At 40.3% G+C, this 19,765-nt stretch overlaps 1 protein-coding gene across 1 annotated transcript in view; it reads left to right on the top strand.

Annotated features, from left to right (window-relative positions):
* The window catches only part of PLB1 (phospholipase B1), an 80,844-nt gene that overhangs the window by 43,571 nt on the left and 17,508 nt on the right, over positions 1-19,765 (top strand). Inside the window, exons 33-46 of the mRNA XM_059835432.1 lie at positions 867-934; positions 1,676-1,719; positions 2,972-3,080; positions 7,280-7,331; positions 7,476-7,556; positions 8,670-8,735; positions 9,131-9,231; positions 10,104-10,185; positions 10,628-10,732; positions 12,586-12,681; positions 13,790-13,861; positions 15,732-15,809; positions 17,791-17,851; positions 18,545-18,603. Of these exons, the coding sequence (XP_059691415.1) occupies positions 867-934; positions 1,676-1,719; positions 2,972-3,080; positions 7,280-7,331; positions 7,476-7,556; positions 8,670-8,735; positions 9,131-9,231; positions 10,104-10,185; positions 10,628-10,732; positions 12,586-12,681; positions 13,790-13,861; positions 15,732-15,809; positions 17,791-17,851; positions 18,545-18,603 (1,074 nt within the window). The remainder of the gene's footprint in view (positions 1-866; positions 935-1,675; positions 1,720-2,971; positions 3,081-7,279; positions 7,332-7,475; positions 7,557-8,669; positions 8,736-9,130; positions 9,232-10,103; positions 10,186-10,627; positions 10,733-12,585; positions 12,682-13,789; positions 13,862-15,731; positions 15,810-17,790; positions 17,852-18,544; positions 18,604-19,765) is intronic.

The following is a 19,765-nucleotide window of genomic DNA, read 5'->3' as shown; positions in this document are numbered from 1 at the left end:
GTGGTTGCCATATTATAATATCCAGGACCCTGCAGGTGTTTCTGCTTCTAAGTATAGTCTGTAGGAATTGAGAATAAAATCTGCTTTCATAGGAAGTGCAGTGGAGCATTGCTGTCTCAGAGCTGCACTTGGCCCATGCATAGATATTCTGAACACCAGTCTTCTATTAATTCAATAAAGCTAATAGGAGAGAATGTAGTATTGTGGTTTAATCTGAAGTAGCAGCAAATAGTCTGCTTGGTCTTGTGCTGTACTGAAGTATTACCCCATACCCAAATTTAGCGTGAAACTATAGCATCACAGCTGGCAGGCACTCTGCTTCTGAATTCTGGTGTTGTTTTAGGAGGGACATAGTTGCTAGCTTCCCTCTTTCTTCAGGGTAAGTGTAGAGAGTGCTTTCCTCCTTGCTGTAGTATTACTGTAAGTCTCTCCATTTAGCACAATGCTTTTCAAATTGCTGTAAAGGTATTATGCTTCTTTCTGAGATACATTTGTTTTCTCTGTTGAGTTCATAAAGTGTTTCTTATCATTAGCCAAAAAGTTTTATGTGTTTGTTTGAGTTGTTTTCATCATTCTTGAGTAATGTAACCATAAATGAGTTATTCAGCTCATCTAGACCCATGAGAAGAAAGCCTTTGTTCCACGGCTCCATCATATATTTTGTGCGTCATATACAATATGATGCTTATAAATAATTATGAAAGGTACTGATTCATTCTTCAGGAGGAAGGTTGGGGAAAAGCCAGATGCCTTCTAAAGCTTTTGAAGAGATGCATTCAAAAGTAAATAAAATTACTATGTATGAATGACTATTGTATTAGTAATTGTGCTTTAATTTCATTTGGTTAATGAAAAATAATGTCCAGGCTGGTACAGGAATTGCCTCAGATAATCTCCTGGATTTGGACACTGAGTACCGGGGACTGTCTTGGAGGTAAGTTGTCTTAGCCAAGGTGATGAGGAGATGTGTATTCTCTCCTGTAAAGAACGTTATTCTCCTCCACGTGTTTTGGGGCTTTCAGCTGTCAGAAAGTAGGAAAAAAAGTTGCGTCTCGGGCTAGCATTTCTTGTGAAGATGTATCAAGTTCCAGGATTTGTCATAAAGGTGGCTTCGTAGAAAATATTTTCAGCAATGGATTTTAGGCTAGCCTTTTGACTTCTCTCATGCTTTCATCACAGTCATAAAAGACTGAATTTTTTGGTGTGACGGTGTAGCTCAGTTAACATTGAATGAAGTGTGTGCAGGAAGCAGGAGAAGAGGCTGAGGAGCTGCTGCTGCAGCTCTCTTTGTCACCCAGGGGTTGGCTGTTTGGTGCTGCCTTAGAGTGGCTTCATGAGGCTGGAACTGGCCTCAAATTTTTCCTTCTAATCTGCACTACTTTAGGGCTCAATCTTTAGAGTATGTAGCTGTCTTGGACACTTTTCTGTCATTTCATGATGATCGACTATACGCCCATACAGCTGCATCATTAAATCCTTTTGACAAGCATCTTTACCACTGAAACCTCAGCCATTCTCCCCACTAACACTTCTGTCCTCTCCATGTAATCTGATAGATAATTACCAAATTCATCACCCTTTGCTTTTTCTTATGATGTGTGGTGGGTTTTCACTTCGCTTATTGTCTGTGTCCAGCTAAGAGGTGAGTGACTGGGATTTCTCTTTCTCATTTTAGTATTGGAGGAGATGCGTCGTTAGAGAACGTGACAACTCTACCTAGTAAGTAAATGCTTTGCTAGATCTACTTGGCAAGACTGAAGAGAGGGAATGGGATGATTTCTTATATGTTTACAGAGAGCTCTTAAATATCTCAAAGCTGTTTTAGAGTAATTAACAAGAACTATCTTTCAAAGAAACAATATCCTAGGACTAATTATTAAAAAGTTGGCTTCATCAGTGAAGCTGAGAAGCAGCTAGAAATTCCCTTCCTTTCTTTTCCCTTTTCCTTCTCAACTGCTTGGTGAGTGTTATTTGAATTTCTAAGTAAGTTTGCTATATCCATGCTTGTACTGCAATTAACATTTGCTTTTAATAAATATTCCACCACAGCTTTTTCCAAAAAGAGGTGTTTGCATAGCGTAAACCTCTTTGGTAAATAAACCTGACTACTTGCACATGTAACCTGAAGGGAATAATTTTAACTTTCTCTTCACTGAAACATGCAACTTCTCATAGCTCAGTCTATTGTTAAGGTAAGGCCACTGGAGTTTCAGTTTGGATCAGATATAATAATAAACTTCCATTTGAAGAAGGCCAGTAAACTGTCCTTCTGTGTGTTGCCCATTTATTATGAGCAGAATATAACAAGAATATAATTAGAATAAGCAACTAATTGATTCACTGGATGCTATTATGTTTGACAAAGCCCTCATTAAAACGAGGTTAAATTCAGTCTTTGAGATTAAGATTGCTTTTACAGTTTACAGTGTGACCATTTTCACTATCAGCTGCAAATGACTCTGTCAACTTCCTTTTGGAAACTACTATGGAGGTAATGGAGAATGTGGTGGGATTTCATCAGAACCATGCATCTGAGGCTTTTTTCTTCATGTTTATCAGTATATGAAATTTTGCATAGCTGTGAAGTAGACCCAGATCCTCTAGCTGAAAACAAGCTCCTGCTAGGCTAAAGCAGGCTCGCTTCACAAAGTCACCATCATATGACTGAGAGTTTTATTTTAGGCTTTAACCACTACAACAAGAGAGATAACTGCACACAGTAGTCCTCAGTTCTGCTCATCTTATCTGCCAGTGACAGTGCAGGGCACAGCAAGCACACTGCTGTCTGAGTTGCTGCCAGCTGGTTGTCCCTCTTGCCATGGTGGAGGCAACTAGTTGAGTGGAGGCTGCAGCAGCTGTGCTATGCTGTGCTGTCAGAAAGCAAAACTATGGCAGTGCTGGTGTGTGCTAGTCCCTGTAGACAGGGAACAGATGTAGGCATTTTCCCTTCATTGCCATCTTTCTTTTTCAGACATCTTTCGAGAGTTCAATGTTACGATCATGGGCTATTCGACCGGCACTGGGAGTGAGAATGATTCAAATGCATTCCTTAACCAGGCAGTTCCTGGAGCACAGGCTGAGTACATAGCATTTTATTTTACATTTGCAGGTGATGCGTGCTTCATCTAATTGCCTTTCAACTGTCTCATGTGCTGTCACAACTTGCTCTAAACTGCAAGCAAAACCAGTCTAGTTAGAGTTGAAAACTGGCTCAAAACCTGTTAAATGTATGGGCTTATTTCATAGCTGAACTTTCAAATGAAGCCAACAGTCTTGGTTATGAAATCCACAAACAAGAAACTGGCAGAAACTGTTTGGCGGTGGTGGTTTCTGCTCTTCCTCTTCAACATCCATTCATTTATCTATTTATCTGTCAATAAATCTCTGAGAGCATGGATGTTTTCAGAAAATGAGCATGTAGTGAATTGATAAAGAGACAGTAGGAGAAAAACTAGATGAAATCTTCCATAATTCTGGCCTCAGGCTTCTGGATAAGCAAGCAAGAGTGCTCAAGACAGAGGAAAAAAACCAGCCACAGTCTGGAATCTGAAGAAAGGAGAATTGCTGATGGTCATATATGGGTTTTGGTGCATTGCAGACCTAGGGATTGTAATGTCTGGCAGTCATCTGAATTTGACTCTTAGGTGTGAATTAGTCACACCTGGGAGGCTACATGAGTTGAGCTTTGCTATACCGCTTATCCTAGAAATCCCTGGCTTCTTATTGAAAGGGTCAGTGCTGTTTAATTAACAAAACAGATGGCTGCTGGAATTCAATCATAGTTTGGGCACAGGTTCTGGAAGACCATGCCTGGATTTGACATTGTTAGTTGATGTTACCCAGACCTTAATTCGTTTTTTTTGTTTAAAGAAAAATTACTCTTACTTCCAAAAGAGGTCTTGGAAGTGAAGTTCAGAAGCCAAGTGAGGTGTTTGAGTTCTCTGTATCTAGGTAAATATTGTTAGGATTTGTCAGGTATTTTTAGTGCTCTCCTTTGGGCCTTAAGCAACTTCTGACTCATGCTAGCAATCTCAACAAATGCTTGGATTTCCTGACAGAAATAGTCTGCTAGGTGCCCTGATATATCCTACAGCTCCCCATACCTGAGAGGAGGGATTTTGTTTCCTAGTGATGACTGAATGTATCTGTGTGTGTCAGTGAAACATGTGCAAGGATTATGGCTCTGATTTAGCCATTAATGAGAATTTATTAACGTACTTCTATATGCAGCATATATCCAGATTAGCTTTAGCTTTTGCTTATTATGGGAAAGAATGAGATAGGTATCTGTCTTATATTTTCACAGAATGATGGGTGTTGGAAGGGACCTCTGGAGATCATCTAGTCCAAACCCCTGCCAGAACAGGTTCACCTAGAACAGATTGCACAGGAATGCGTCCAGGCGAGTTTTGAACATTTCCAGAGAAGGAGACTCCACAGCCTCTCTGGGCAGCTTGTTCCAGTGCTCTACCACCCTCAAAGTAGAGAAGTCCCTCCTCATGTTTAGATGGAACTTCCTATGATCAAGTTTGTGCCCGTTACCTCTCATCCTGTCACTGGGTACTGCTGAAAAAAGACTGGCCCCTATCCTCCTGGCACTCACCCCTTAAGTATTTATAAGCATTAATAAGATACCCTCTCAGTCTCCTCTTCTCCAGACTAAAAAGACCCAAGTCCCTCAGCCTTTCCTCATAAGAAAGATGTTCCAGTCCCCTAATCATTTTTGTAGCCCTTTGTATTTTGTATCAGTTAAATCCTAAACAAGCTTTTTGGAGTGGTGGGAGGACTTGAAACAGGATACACAACCTTTTAAGTCACCAATATGACTTAAAGCAGTTTCTATCAGTAGCAACCGAGGCACTACTATTAAGTAGTTATTTGTTAGCTGTATGAAATGAGTTGATGGATGTTAGTCTAATGAAAAATTGTCTACACCATCTATACCAATTAGTCTTCTCTCTTCCCATGCAAGCAGCTGGACTGGATAAACATGATGAAGTTGAGCTATCTATGTTCTGCAACCATGTTTTGTAAACATTCAGCAAGGAGATGCAGAGAGCAATTGTCCCAGATTTCTGCTAATCTTCTGTTGTTTCTCTGTCTCGTGACTCTCTGTAGAAAGGTGTGCAAAAGTAAAGTCCTGTAAACTACTACACTGATATCCCCGAACTTTGAGATACTTCTTTTGGGGTTCTGTTCTGTCACAGTGTGGCTCTTGATGCATCTGAGAACATGAATGCGTCCTAGTTGAATATTGAAATGTATTGCAACATAAGGAAATGTTTCTCCTGCTTTAGGTATTTTGCCCTAGAATGATGATGCAATCCAGTATTTGTTCTTCATCAGCCAAAAATATCCATTTTCCTATGATTCAGAGGGCAAAAAGAGTCCACCAGCTAATGCTGGTATTTTGAATTGTTACCTGGCCTGTCTTACTTCTGGGTGCTAATCTGGAAACTGCTTTGAGAAGTTCTGGGACCTTTCTGAAATCAGGTAGTTCTGCACCCTTACCAGCTTTCTAAGAAATCCTTGTACCTGGTTCCCAAATGAAATCAGTGGCTGCTTTACAGAGCTCTTTAGTGAACTTGATGGCAATCTAGCAATGCAGGTCTCATTCAGCAAAACGTTCCTAAGCCTAACTGCATTCATTGCCAAAGTGCTTATGTACATGCTGGAGTTAAGGATAGATCTGAAGCATGATGCTGAAGCAGAGCCTGGCTGAGATGTCTGATTTCATGTGAAAAAAAAGGAGGTTAAGAATTTAAGACTGAGAGGAGAGAATAGGTGTCAGGAACTGTGAATATCTGTATTTCCCATTAGCAAACTGTTTCTGTAATCAAGATCGAAATTTGGTGGAAACTGCAGCTCAAGCATGGGTGATTGCTGGCACTGCTTCATTCAAGATGTTGTTAGATCTTACAGACTGCGTTGGCTCAGGATGCATCAGCACTTCAGTGATTGCATGAGAAATTGAAGGTGTTGCAGACTGTCAGCTCAATAAGTGGTGTTTTCCTCTGGATCAATATTGAAGTCGATGCCCTAGCTTTGGGGTTTCCACAGTAAGAACAGAAGGAAATTGTGACCGCTTGTGGCTTGTGATAGCTTTGGGATATAAATAAGTAGTTTATGACATTGGACAAAGGTAACTGTGAACAGAATGTTGCATGCACACAGTGTCTGTGTCACAAGTAGATGTATGACAGGGATCATTCCCCAGTAAATACGCTTGTGTTAGTGTTAGATCAGTATTCAGTTGGAGGAGGGTGGTGAGACATATCTCCTGTTCCTACAGTAAACACAGCATTGCAAAGGAGAGCTAAGCTCTGGTTACCATACAAAACAAGTGTCATGCTTATTAATCACAGCTGATACACTTCCAGAAATGATAGACACTCAGTGAAGCATTTCTAACAAGAGCCTGGAGGGAGATGCAGCTCATACCGTACCACAGAGCTGCCTGGAAGGCCAAAGCTTTCCAACCACATTCTCTTTTCTATGTGTATTTGAGGATCAATGTGTCAGGGCATTCAAACAAGGTTGAAGTCTTCAGCCTAGGTAACTCAAAATTCATGGCAGTTGAATACATGTGTGTATATGTATATATATATATATATATATATAAAAGGAGAGAGAGAGTGCTCACCTGGCTATTGGAAAACAGCGAGGCTGTCATCTTAACTTGTCTGAGTAATCTTGAAAGTTTCTTGGGTTTTTAATTACACTGGAACTGTAGTGTGCACAGAGCTGGTTTACATAATTGAATATTAAGTATTGACACTGGGTGCAGGCTACAGAAATGAGGGAGGTGTGAACAGTGAACTTTGAAACACTTCATCTTTGCAGGGGGATGAGCTGTGGTTTATGCACAAATGTTGCTGAAGAGGTCGGTTAAATATTGGAACTTGGGATTCCCTTGTTGTTTTAGTCCACGAGGAATAGATTGATAGCAGCCTAGTTCTAAACAGGCCATCTGCTTACAAACATGTTGCTGTGTCCAGCTTTTCAGCTGTTTTAGGTGCTAAGCGCTGTAATAGAAGCTAAACTTACGGTTCCAGATTAATTACTGAGCTTGAGTAAAATCAGTATTCAAGTTGAATTTGATGTTGACTTTCCACAAAGATGTGAATGTGTAATTTGATCACAGCAACATGAGGATTGAACTGTCTCCTCACTCAACCCTTCCGATATCTGACAACTTGATTTAAGGTGTCTGAAGGGTGTTAATGTTGATCTCTCCGTAAGGGTGTTTCTTTAACTTACTAGTTGTCCTTCTTCACAGGCATTTACCAGCCCAAGCAAGAAATCTCCTGAGACTAATGAAAACTGATCCTGTAAGTTTTCTGGGACTCCTTTAATCTTACAGCATGAAAAGAAACAGGTGTTGCACCACATGATAGATCCACCTGCAACGATACCATGTGCACATCACAAAGTCAAAGAAATTCAGGCTCATTATTTTCTTCTTTATTGCACAGAGAATTGACTTCAGCGCTGACTGGAAGCTCATAACGGTGCATATTGGAGGCAACGATCTGTGCAACTATTGCAAAGACCCTGTGAGTAGTAGAACTGATTAATTGAAACTGTAGTGGGACTGTGATGTCAGTGTAGAAACACGGATCCTTAGAGCCTTCACAGAGATAGCATGAGTTATATGTGCTGCTCTATGTTTTGATGGTGGGTGCTGCTGACAGTGCCCTGATACAAAACCAGTTACCAGCAACACAGTAGGATGGTTGTGTTCTCCCTGGCTTACTCCAGGGTAAGAACCACTGTCTTTGCTACTGTCTTTTGACCGTGAGCAAAAAGTGGAAGGGAAGAAAAGCTTTGCTCCTCTGATGTGATAACTGCTCTACTGCTAGCATGGCCTCTTTAGACATCCAAGAAAGAATTACACTGCTTTGAACTACCACTAGTCCAATCCTACAATTGTCATCACCCCATAACTCACAGTGTAGGCAGGTGCTAGGAGCAGGTGAGGTATGTATGAAGGAAGTTACTGCAGTGCTCAATATCATTTGAATTTTATGCTTCTCTGGGTTGTGGAGAAGCCTTTAGGGCTGCTATAAGGAGATCATGGGAGTTGAGTGGTTAGATGGCAGGGAGAGGCCATCTTTCTCTGCCAGCTCTTACTCACTTGCCTTTAATATGCTAACTTCTTGTGAGCACTTTCAATTCTCCTGCAACCCCTCGTGCTTGAGAAATTTGCTGCTTCTGCAGGAGCCTCGCTAGGCATCTTTGCTGCTGCTGCCAAGTTTTATAGCTTTATTTATAGCTATGACCTTGACTGGCATTGATTTCACCTAATTTTACGAGAGCTTATCAGCTGGCTGTGAGCGCGCCTATGGCTGCTTGGTTTATGCTGTTCAGCATGCATTCAGATTGGGTTCCTTCCTGTGTCTTTATGTGAAGGACCCAATGGATTTGGGTTAAATATACTGCTACTCAACAAGGTTTCTTTTAAATCCAAAATGTCACCAAGTCTTTCTACATTTTAGATGAATTGATATGGTTAAAATCCCTGGTCTCTAGAAAGAAGCAAGAACATTCTACTGACCACAGTGTGGTATGGCAGAAAAGGAAATTAATTAATGTGATTCTCCAGCCTCCCGACCAAAACACCTTGTGTGTCCTTTTAGCAGTGATCTCTTCTCTTCTGTTTCTATCAGGATCACTACTCAGCTGTGAATTTCACCAGAAGGATTCAAGAAACTCTTGATATTCTGCACAAGCAGGCAAGTGCTGTGAAATTGTCCTAGCATTCTAGCTCGTACTGGTATATGACTGACTGGTGCTAGCTCGTCTGTTTGTTTGATTTTGGGGTTTTTTCCATTCTGGTACCAAACATATTACATTGACTTCTACAAAAGCATTTTCTTTTGTCTTGTCTATCTGACAGTAGTGAGATGCAGTCTGAAATGACAGGCAGTAACACTGGACCATGGTGTTAGAAAGGAATCAAAAGCTGAGTTGGGGGAGTTTGGTGGGGTTTTTTGTTGTGCTTTTTTTTTTTTCTTCCAACAACGGAGAAAGGGAAGGGGTGTCAATTGGCTGGACTTTGGGGTAAAATAAATGCACCGTGGGCTGCATAACCAGTTCCTTCTAAGCTAAAACCTGACTTACCTTTCAGGTTCCAAAAGCTCTAGTGAGCCTGGTTGAAGTGATGGACCTCCTCCCTCTGAGGCAGTTGTTTGTGGATACTCAAGTTCAGTGCCCCACTTACTTGGCAGAGTAAGGCTCGTTTCACTTCCTTTTTGTACCTGAGCTTACTGCCCATGATGATAAAGCATGTTCTTATTCCATGCTTCTCTCATCATTTGAACTGATGTTCAAAGGTAGCACTACAGTCCTACGTACATCCCATGCAATGCTGACATCCCCCTGACTGATGGCATTGCCTTCTCTTGGCTTTGACCTAAGTGTTATTAAAGGACCTGTGTGTTTTGTCCATGTCTAGAACTGTAAGGTTTCCTATGATACATAATGTACACCTCAATGAGCTTGGGTTAAAGTTCTTGATACAGGGATCCTCGAGGTGGGGTTGAAGTTCACAAGCATTTGGATTTTCAGGCCTTTTGAGGGACTTTGAAGTATTTGCAGACTAGACAAGTTTCTCCTGTTTCAGAGGCTTTATTGCAATGGGTAATTTGCGTTCTTTGCTGTCCCTCCAGACAGGGACAAATTCTGTGGCTTGGGAATGCAAAAGGAATTGTTGATTGGAAAGGTATCAGCTCAGAGGTAATGCGGCCAGTACATTTCAAAGATCTGGTTTCTAGTTCCAGAGGGATTGGCATGCACCTCTGTCAGGCTGCAGGGCCTTTGGATGCCAGGGGGTAATGAATGGGACAAACTGTCATACTACAGTGTACACCACTTTGATATACCTGGGGGTGAAACCAAACTGATTTAGAGTAGTATCATTCATGCCAGGCAGAAAATAAGAATAAGGGTTGAAATGATGAATGATGGCAAGGACAATAAGACATTTTCACAGAAACACGACTGTACAGGTTTCCTTGTTCCTCCCATATCATGAGGGCGTTGGGTGGCAAAGGGCGACTTCTGCATTCTCAGATCTCTAACTCCCTCTATTCTTCCCACAGTTATCTGTGTAGTTGTGTTTTCACAGGAGAAGAAAACTCACCAAATTTAACGATGGTCAGGGAAGCCACCAGAGCTTACCAGGTATGTTTATCAAGAGTGGTGCAGTTACTTTGTTTGCAGTTGAGGTGAGCTCTTGATTACCAAGGGAACATATCATAGCAGTATTTTACTCAAATGGGCCCTATGAGCTAAGCAGGAGGTAATTTGATGCTATCCAAAACACCGTATGACCAAAACCAGCAGCAAAGCTCTTCAGAAAAATGTTGTTTTCTAGTACAGATGGATAGGTTGGAGTTTAGTCACCAAAATCCTGTTGTAGACAGTTGTAGTATTGTGTTCCAGCCTTCTCAGCCACTTTGCAAGGCTCACCTTTTGCCAACATCTGTGGCTATTTCAGTTAAGAAGTAGTAAAAGCTTCCTTCTGATTCTTGGGCTCTAAAAAAAAAACCAAAAAACCAAACAACCCAGTTATAATGCAGAGATGTTGATGGGTTATTGGTGGTCGGTTTTTTGTTTCTTGCAGCTTGGCGTTCAGAGACTAGTGGAATCTGGCAGATATGATACTCATGAAAATTTCACAGTGGTCATCCAGACTTTCCTCCAAAATCCCAAGATTCCTCTTGGTCAGGTATGGTCTAAAGAGACTTCTGCATGCAAAGGACTAAGTGTGGGTATCTCACCTTGAGAAACTAAATGCAAACTAGTTTCAGCTTGTTCTGTGCTTTTCTTATTAGAACTTGTTGCTGTTTGGTATAGTACATCAGATTTCTTCATATAGTTGGCAGTTCTTATTTTACATACTGTGCTGTCAATATGAGTTACTGTTTTGGAAGATGAATCAAAACCTGAATTAAGAGGCTTGTTTGTGTATGTTCTCAAGGGTACATAAATATTTTTCTTTCTGAAAATATAACATGATTAATAAAAGACAGAGATATTAAGTTACAGTTCTTAAAGCAATATAGTTGCATTGCTCACTGGAGACTACAGCATCACCTCCACTTCATGTCCCATAACTCATTCTTCTGTGTCTGACAGAAAGAGAAGTTTACATATAATCTGGTGGAAGTAGTAGTTTTATGTAGTGAGCCCTTTTTCCTGTCATTGGCAATTATATTTCAGTACCTTGAATGGTAAGTCTCAATAAGCAATAAATCTAGGACATGACCCAAACCACCTCTGAAACTGAAACTCCATTTGCTAATTTTCACACGCATCTGCACTTTCTCATCTCTCCTGGAACTAAAAGCAGAGAGGCAAAATATTAAGCAGGGATTGCTTTGATATAATTGAACTGGACTGATCATGACAATGCTGGCAATACCTAATGATAAGTTTGCAAAGTTCAGATGCTGCTACAGACGAAGTTGAAAAACTGGCTGAAAGCTTCCCAGAAAAAACAGGCTTTGATTTTTATTTTTATATTATTTTTTTTTAATTGGGAGGGGGAATTTTTGTGAAGCTGTTTCCTGTGAAAAGTCATCACTAGGGGTTTTGGTACTGAGGTAAGGAACACAGAAATAAAAACAGAAGCAGCAAAATATTTCTGAACTTTTTTATAGTCTCACAAGCATTAGTTCAGATTTTAAGAAAGCTCAGGATGCTGTTTTTTCACACAACATTCAGATGTTCCTGAACTGAAAACTCTGCCTCTGAATTTGGCAAAAGATCAGATATAGATGAAAATTTTGATAGTAGTCCTCTAATAAGGTAGCCCAAACACACTGAATCAAAACTCAAGTTTTGAGGAAGGACTGCTTTCACCAAAAAAAATGTTGTTTCAGTCACATGTGATCTAAACTCTTTCTCATCTCAATACTCACATGAAAGCCAAGATATTTAAATTTCCAAACTCCATAACCTTCAGATGCTACAGTATCTGTATTAAAGTACAGCTTTGCTCAGAAAGGAGACTATACTGGTGTACTTGGCCAGCCTGGCTGCCTTCACTCGAACACTTACTTGCTTCTTGCTCTTTTCAAACTTGCAGAGCTGACACAGCTGTGAAAAAGCAGATGGGCTCTCTTCCTTCTGGTAAAGCATCTGTAACATGCTTGTTACCATGCAAAGATACTGCAGAGCATAGTGATGCCTGTGCTGCCAGTTCTGGTGATGTGCCAAGGAGAGGAACCCATCTTTATTGTCGAACCCAGAGAGTCTTGAAAATGTCTCTCTTCTGTTCTCTCTTCTCTCTGTTTCTCTCAAGAGAAACTTGAAAATTGAAAATGGTGGGTTTGCTACTTCTGGGTGAATCTGCCCTTGGATGCACATAAGCATCTCTAGTTAAGCATTTCTGGTAGCTCATGGACCTGCCAAAGTACACTTTGTATCACCAGGTAATCATGAGACTTTCCACATTGGAGCAGCAAGAACAAGTACCATGAACCTCTCATTACTGTCTCTGATTTGGCCTCAGCAACCCCAGGTTGGAGCTGTGTGGATTCTTCTGCACTCAGATGTCCTTTATGCTTTCATTTGTAGGATGGGCATCCAGATATCTCCTATTTTTCACCTGACTGCTTCCATCCAAGCCAGAAAGGCCATTCTCAGCTTGCCAAGGCTCTCTGGAATGCTGTGGTAAAGTGACAGGCTCTGCATATAATATGATCTTTACCTAGACCTGACCACCACTAAAATAATCTCTGTAAAAAACATTGCAGTGAAGGCCTGGATAACGCTGCACCTTGTGTTTGCTTCTTCTTTACTAGTCAGATGATAACCTCAAATTTCTGGCGCTGCTCTGAGCCTATAATCTCTTGCTTCTTAAAGTGTGTGGGGAGGAGAGAGGTGCTGTAAGTGCATGGTCACAGTAGTTTGTGATTTCAGCTGAGCAACTTCAAGTCTACTTCACCCATTGTCGTGGAAGGCAGGATAGCATTCAATAAGGATGATGTTTCTGTAAGCCAATGTGGGATACCACCAAATAAAGAATTGTTAACTGCATTTGTCAATTTAAAATGGATTACTTAGAAGTTTGTTTTAAATGCATGTGTTGTGAATGTCCCGTTAGGAATTAAAGTGGCCTTAATTCAGTTTAGGTTTACTACCTTTGGAAATGAGTAAAGCTCAATAAAAATGTGTCATTAAAGATTGCTTAAGCAAACTCATTTTACTTAGCATTGTAGTGCAGTAGGAGTACACATGCAGTCAGAGGCAGTATCTCAGATCCTGGATGGTAACTTCTGTGTAATTCGGGGTAATGTCTTAACAGCTGACATGATTACTTACAATCATCAAGCAGTACCTCTAATTAAATTTGGTTTAATCTTCTACACATAAATACCCTTTTGTTGAAGATGCCATCATGCAGCTTAGCTATAAAAATTGAAGGACTCAGTGTCTTGTCTTTTATGCAAGAGAAGAGAGTTTATGACCTTGCCTTCTGGCGAAATTCCAAGGTACTTCATGTGCCTGCCAAAATCCTCCAGGAGTTTAAACTGATCCAGTGTAGCTTTCCACTTCCCATTTTAAGATTCTTTCTAGAGTTGTTGTTTCGTTACGCAGTTGCCATGTTCTTTCTGAGAAGTAGATGCATTTCAGCCTTGGGTAAATCAAGGTCTGTAAATACAGGCAGCTTTATATAAATTTGAAAGGTATATTTAGATTCTTTTGGTTTAGAATTGTTATACAAATGTAAAATGAGCTGACATGGTTACAAAATAGGGGGTTTTGTCTTCCTTTCTAGTTACAGCCTGTAGGCCAGAAAGCTGACTCATTTGATTTCATGGCTGACATTGTCCTCGACTGTCCAACTCAGGTAAATATACCCTCATTGTGGAAGCTGGGTATCAGGAGGCTGTACATGCTTGTGTTGCTGCAGAGAGCAGGGGTTCAGTATGTCTGAAACAAGTTTGCTGAAAATTTTTGTTCCCTGCTTACCTCTGAGTGAGCAGGTGATCTCATATACCTGCTCTGGTGTCCCTTGGCTTTTTACTGTGCAATGAATACTGATTGACAACGTGCTGATTTGTGTGTTTTCAGCTGTAGCAGGCGTTGTGTTTTATGTTTGTGAAGTACAGAGGCAGCTCACGCAGCAAACAACGGAATAGTCTGCATTAACTTTCCCATTAGAATCAGTGGGGTTTGGGCATCACAGTGGCTCTGAAAACCCTCAGTATCTGTTACCTCTTGAATTAGTGGCAGATTGGTTTTCCTGGACTGATCCATAATAGGGATACTTCAGACTTTTTGGAAGCTGCTTCTACAGTTATAAAACAAGCTGCTGAACTTACAGTACAGTTGCTAGGTATATCAGCATGTGGAAATGACCACTGCAATCAGCAATAATTGACACCCTTTCTTCAGCAGTTTCAACAAGGAGGCCAAAGAACTGAGCAGACCAGGGACCCAAGTTGTACTCTCGGGTCTGGAGATAAGTCATTCAAGTCATGCAGGAGAATTTTGTCCATATCACGTGTCCATCCTGTCAGAAAAGGAAGATCTGCTGAGTTACTAATCAGCATGTTTCAAAAGTCCTCAGATTCACTTAAACTGATCCTACTTCATTTTACCCGGTATACTTTCCAGGCAGCTTACATTAACTTAGTAACTTCTTCAGTGCCAAATAACGTGGATTTTATACTTCTTTCCCTTCATCCACTCCTATTCAAGATGCTGCTTTTGAGAAGTAGGCATAGAAAAGTTTTATATCCCTTGCAAAGAACGTATGGCTATTGTTTTCAGAAATGGTAAGCCCACAGTGCTTTGAAAACGTCATTGATAGAAATGCCAGTAGTTTGCCCTGCTCGGAAAGCTCTGAGGTAAAGACTATGCAAACAGTGCTACAAAGGAATAGATAGACTGTTTCCAGAGGATTTCACCTTCTCTGTTACTAAAAGGAGTAGTAACTTTTTTCAGATTCTGACACTCACAAATGCTATTTCTTGTTCCCACATTTTCTCACTACAGTTTTAAAATCCTACTTGAGGTAGTCATGTCCATGAAGATACCAGGTGTGCCAGATTGTAAGGGCCCAACAAGCCAAGGAAAATTATTTGTACTTAGGCAACTTGGAGTAGGATAAAACCCTGCAAATAAAAGAACAGTGGGTCTTCTAATCAAACATGCCTTCTGATTTTAGTGCTTTGTAAGACCTCCTCATGCAGATACTGGAATTGCTCTTAATTGAGATAAGTGGCGTCCCGGTGAAATTTTTTAGCCTATACAATGTGCATGTCTTCCTGAGTGCATTTTGCATTAGTAGGGGACAAAAATAACCATGTAATTTATACAACCTTTCTTGGAGGGAAGAGTGATCCTTTCAGTAATCAATCTTTCATCTCCCCTCTGCTGACACAGGAAGATCTGCCCAGGTTTCTCTAGACTTTACATCAGTGTCTTTTGAAAGGACTAAACATCTAATAAAGTCCAAGTGATTTGTGGAAGGTTAGGAGAGGAAAATGTTAAACTACAATCGAGATCCGACATGTCATTTTTGCCATAAGGTGCTAAACACAGATCTTACTTCTGAATTTTAAGGAAGGAGCATGGTTTCAAAACCCAGATCTACATTTTGCAGCTTAGGCAGTTACTTTCTTGGTGGTATGATGTCTTGGTATCATTTGCTGTGGTCTGTGCCATGTGTTTATTGCCTAATTTCTCTTACTTTTGTATTCCTCTTTCTCCAGAACAAACCATTCCTGGGAACATACAAGAATAGCAACTACACATATCCACCTGTGGAGCCCACTAATGAGCCAATAGAGGTAATTGTTGCATCTTTTGGTGCATCTCAGGCGAACTATGCAAAGCTGTAGCTGATGACTGTTACACATCATCCTGAATTTATAGATGAGATACACTTCCCTTTCTGAAAACTGGTAATAGTTTATCTTGCATTGCATTTTTTCCTGTGTAAACAAATGTTAAACTCTTCCTAAAAGCCAGACAAAATCAATTGTATTAATTGGTGCAATTGTATCAAAACTATGCTCAACAGTAGTCACCTGGGATGCATCATTAATTCAGATAGCAAGTTCCTCACAATGGGGGGAAGATAATTAGAACCCTGAGCCCCCAAATGATCTGAGGAAGGTTTACATATTCTTTTCGTTAGCCACTGTACCTCCATGCACTCAAGTAAGCTTAACCCGAAGAGGGCAGTCACCTTTACATGTTGGATATGCGGCCAGATACAAAGGAGGTCATAGACCATGACTGAGCAACTACCACAAGATAGATTAAACAAACTACTGAAACAAACTTTGTGTAGGACTTGAAGAAATGGGGCAGTTATTTGCTCTTGACAAATGGCTGCAGGAATGCAGACTAAGTGTGATTGGAGATGGCAGTAAAAATGGGCTGGGCTCATATGGCATACTGAGGGCCCTCTCATGCCTGGTCAAATTATGAAAATCTCTGTGTGCCTTGAGGGTTACAAAGAGCAACAGCTGTTTTTGTTTTAGCAAGCCATAGTTTGCAACATTGAAATGGGATTTTTATCTGTAGAGCTAGAGTAATACTCTTAATGGATAATTCTTGCACTTCCACTGAATCTCAACAGCAATAGCTTTTGAAGACATAGGGTAAAGGAAAGAAACTGTAGAGAGAGTAAAGGAACAGTTTCCTCTCTGATCTAAAAATAAGCCCAGCTGTCATTTCTAGCCTCTGCAGCCAACCTTTAACTAGATGGCTGATAGTAGGGCCCATCACACCATTTTTTAAAAGAACAGATGAATTTGTCTTGATGTTTTTTAACACTAACCATGCTTTCTGGAGACCACTGGTCCATGTAGTTTTTCTCTGAATGGTAGAATTGTGCAATCACAGAATAATTGGGTTTGGAAGGGACCTCAGGACACCCCTACTCCAACCTCCTGTTCCAAGCAGGGCTGGCTCTTAGATCAGCATAAGCATCTGTCTTTTGCTCTTACAGGGACTGCCCATTGCAACAATTACAATTTTTTCCCTCGCTGCCTTCTTAGCTAATATTGTTGCTGACTACCAAAGCACGTGGGCGGCACATTCATCAGCTGCTTCTGCTGGTGAACCAAGATGTTCTGCGATGTGTGGTTGACTCAGTTTCCTCAGTTTGTGGAATAAACATAATAGTTATTATGTCACCTTCAAATGTATGGTAAAGTCCAATTATTTAGAGGCTGATAGCTCTTTTTACTGAAACTTTTGAAGCTTCAAAATTTTTTTACATTTTATATTCAGTGAAAGCAAGCCCTTTTTGCAAGTTTCGAGGAAAAGAATAGGTTTCTAACAAGGTACATGGGAAATAATAATAATACAATACATTAATATAATATTATTACTTTGCAGAGAATTTTATTGTTGATTTTTGGCTTGCTTGCATTTACATCTGATGTCTCTTGAGACAGAGCAGGACTCCAAACCTGGCGACCCCACCTTCTAGGTCACGGACAAAATCTCCAGGCTGCAGAGGAGAGGAGAAGAAAAAAAATATCCTCCTTATGGAACTTTGTCATAAGCAATATTTCTAGATGAAATGTTTTGCCTTTGGAAAAATTTTATGCTTTGGCTGGAACATTTCACTAGAAGTAATTAATGTTTAGACAGTATTCCACAAGGAAGAGGAAAGGACTGTTGAGCTATCTAGGCACCAAACTAGGGTCTGTGTCTTAACTTGGTTTTGCCCTTCACTGCACAATTAAACCATATGTGAATTCTGTATTATCTTCTAACTACAAGGTGAACCAATTTTGTAACTTGCCATTTCAGAATTGGGGCAGTGACCTGTCGTGTTCTGAACAGGCTCCATCCAGTCGTGTCCCAACATCAGGTGAGAAAGGACTTGTAAGCTAAAATCACAAATAGGAAAGATTTCACCTTTTGTTTTTAAAAACAGTAAGATCTTGAAATTGCAAATCCTAGATGGAAAGGAAACAATAAAAGCTGATATATTTAGCAGCAAAGGAAGAAAGTCTGTCTTGCCATACACAGCAAGTTTTGCAACACAGCAGGTGTGCTCTCTGTGGATAAGTATGATCACATTTATCATATATCATATACAGCAACATGGCAGATTAAAATTGCCTAGGCAGGTTAGTGGCTTAGCAAGTTTGATGTACCTGGTGAGCCTACTCTGATAAGCAGCGCAGTAGGAGCACTGTGTGTAGTTGGAAGGCTTTACAGGCAGATTGCTAATGGAAAGTATTGATCTATGACCCAAACTTGAAAACAAATTAAAAGAGATTGAATGTATGCATCCCTAAACATATCTAATCTGTTTTCATTTTTTTCCTAAGCTGTTTTAAGGTCCATTTATTTCCTTTTTAGTTGAGTACACTGTTGCAAGCAAAGGCAAGAAGTTATGCCTTTTGCCTAGCTGACGCATAGAACTTGAGGCTCATTCTCCCTAAAAGTCTGTAAAAATACCATCAGGTTGGAACCAAAGACTTGGACCTTTGTTCTGTTAAACAGTATTTTGTGTCAGTTATCACTAATCATGCTTTTTTCTCCTACTGCTTTTTAGTACATGAGCTAAAACCTGCTGACATCAAAGTCATAGGAGCACTGGGAGATTCCCTAACTGTGAGTACTGCTGTATTCCCACGTTTAGAATGAGAAGAGCAATTGTTGATTTCTACCTAGATGTGGTTGTGTCAGGCATCATCAGATAAAAAGCAAATTGCTTTGTCTTGGCAAAGCAAAACTCATCTACCTGTATCCCTTTGCAAAGAAATAGCCTGAAGGGATATGAGTGACACTGGCAATTGTGTAATCCAGTAATGAATAATTCAGGCCAGAACAGAAATGGCATCACATTCTCTATTGCACACAGTTTATTCAAGTGTTTTTGAAAAGGGAAATGCCTGCCTTATAGGAATAGTCTTTTCTGACATAAAAACAAGAGCAAGCAATTGACATTTTTCATGCACTGAGAGATCTTACATGAACATTCCTCTGGAAATAATTGATTGCAGAATGAAGTGCTTCTCACTTGAGATAATTCTGATACTTCTGTATTTCAGAATTTTGCTTTCAGATGTTGCTTCCTGGTTTAGGCATCTTCCAGTTAAAACTCTCATGTATTTCGTGTACCAAGAAATGCAAACTGAAAACAAAAGAGTAGCACAGAAAAGAAAGGTCTCAGAAAAGAATAGCAGGCAATACTGCAAATCTGCACTGAAGTTTTCTGAAAAAAAGTTCTAGAATTACACAGCACTACAGAATTGTTCTGGCATGGGATGAAAGCAAACATTTGTGTCAACAGTTCCCATGAATTTTAATTCCCGAGCTAAACCAGTGCTCGTTCTAGTAGCTTCAGCTCCCATAGGGTTCAGAAGGAGTTGAAGGGACTGAAGCCCTTAAATGATCAGGCTTATCTACAGGCAGGTGTGCACATCTTCACCTCCTCATTAGCTCTGAAACGGATTTTGCTTGACCTGATGTAATCCTGGCTTTTCCCCTCTGCTGAGCTTTGAACTTTTCTTAGAAGACCTCAGTAATGACCCTGCAAGTCTCCCTCCTATCTATTGCCATGACTCTTAAAATTAATTGCTTGATTTCCTCCCCCACATCTAGTGCTAGATGTGTGCACTAGTACACTTCTCTTCTTTTTTTAAAGTTTAAATCTTTTAATACATGAAATGTTTCAGAGATCTCTAGTCATAAGGGCCAGACTCTGATGCTTGAGGTCCCTGTCTCAAGAGCTGAGCGAGGCAGTTTTTCATCCTGCCATTAGTCATGTAGT

This window comes from Gavia stellata, chromosome 2 (assembly GCF_030936135.1).
Source record: "Gavia stellata isolate bGavSte3 chromosome 2, bGavSte3.hap2, whole genome shotgun sequence".
Taxonomy (NCBI): Eukaryota; Metazoa; Chordata; class Aves; order Gaviiformes; family Gaviidae; genus Gavia; species Gavia stellata.
The sequence above is the reverse complement of the archived record's forward strand: the minus strand, read 5'-3'. Positions and strand labels throughout refer to the sequence as shown.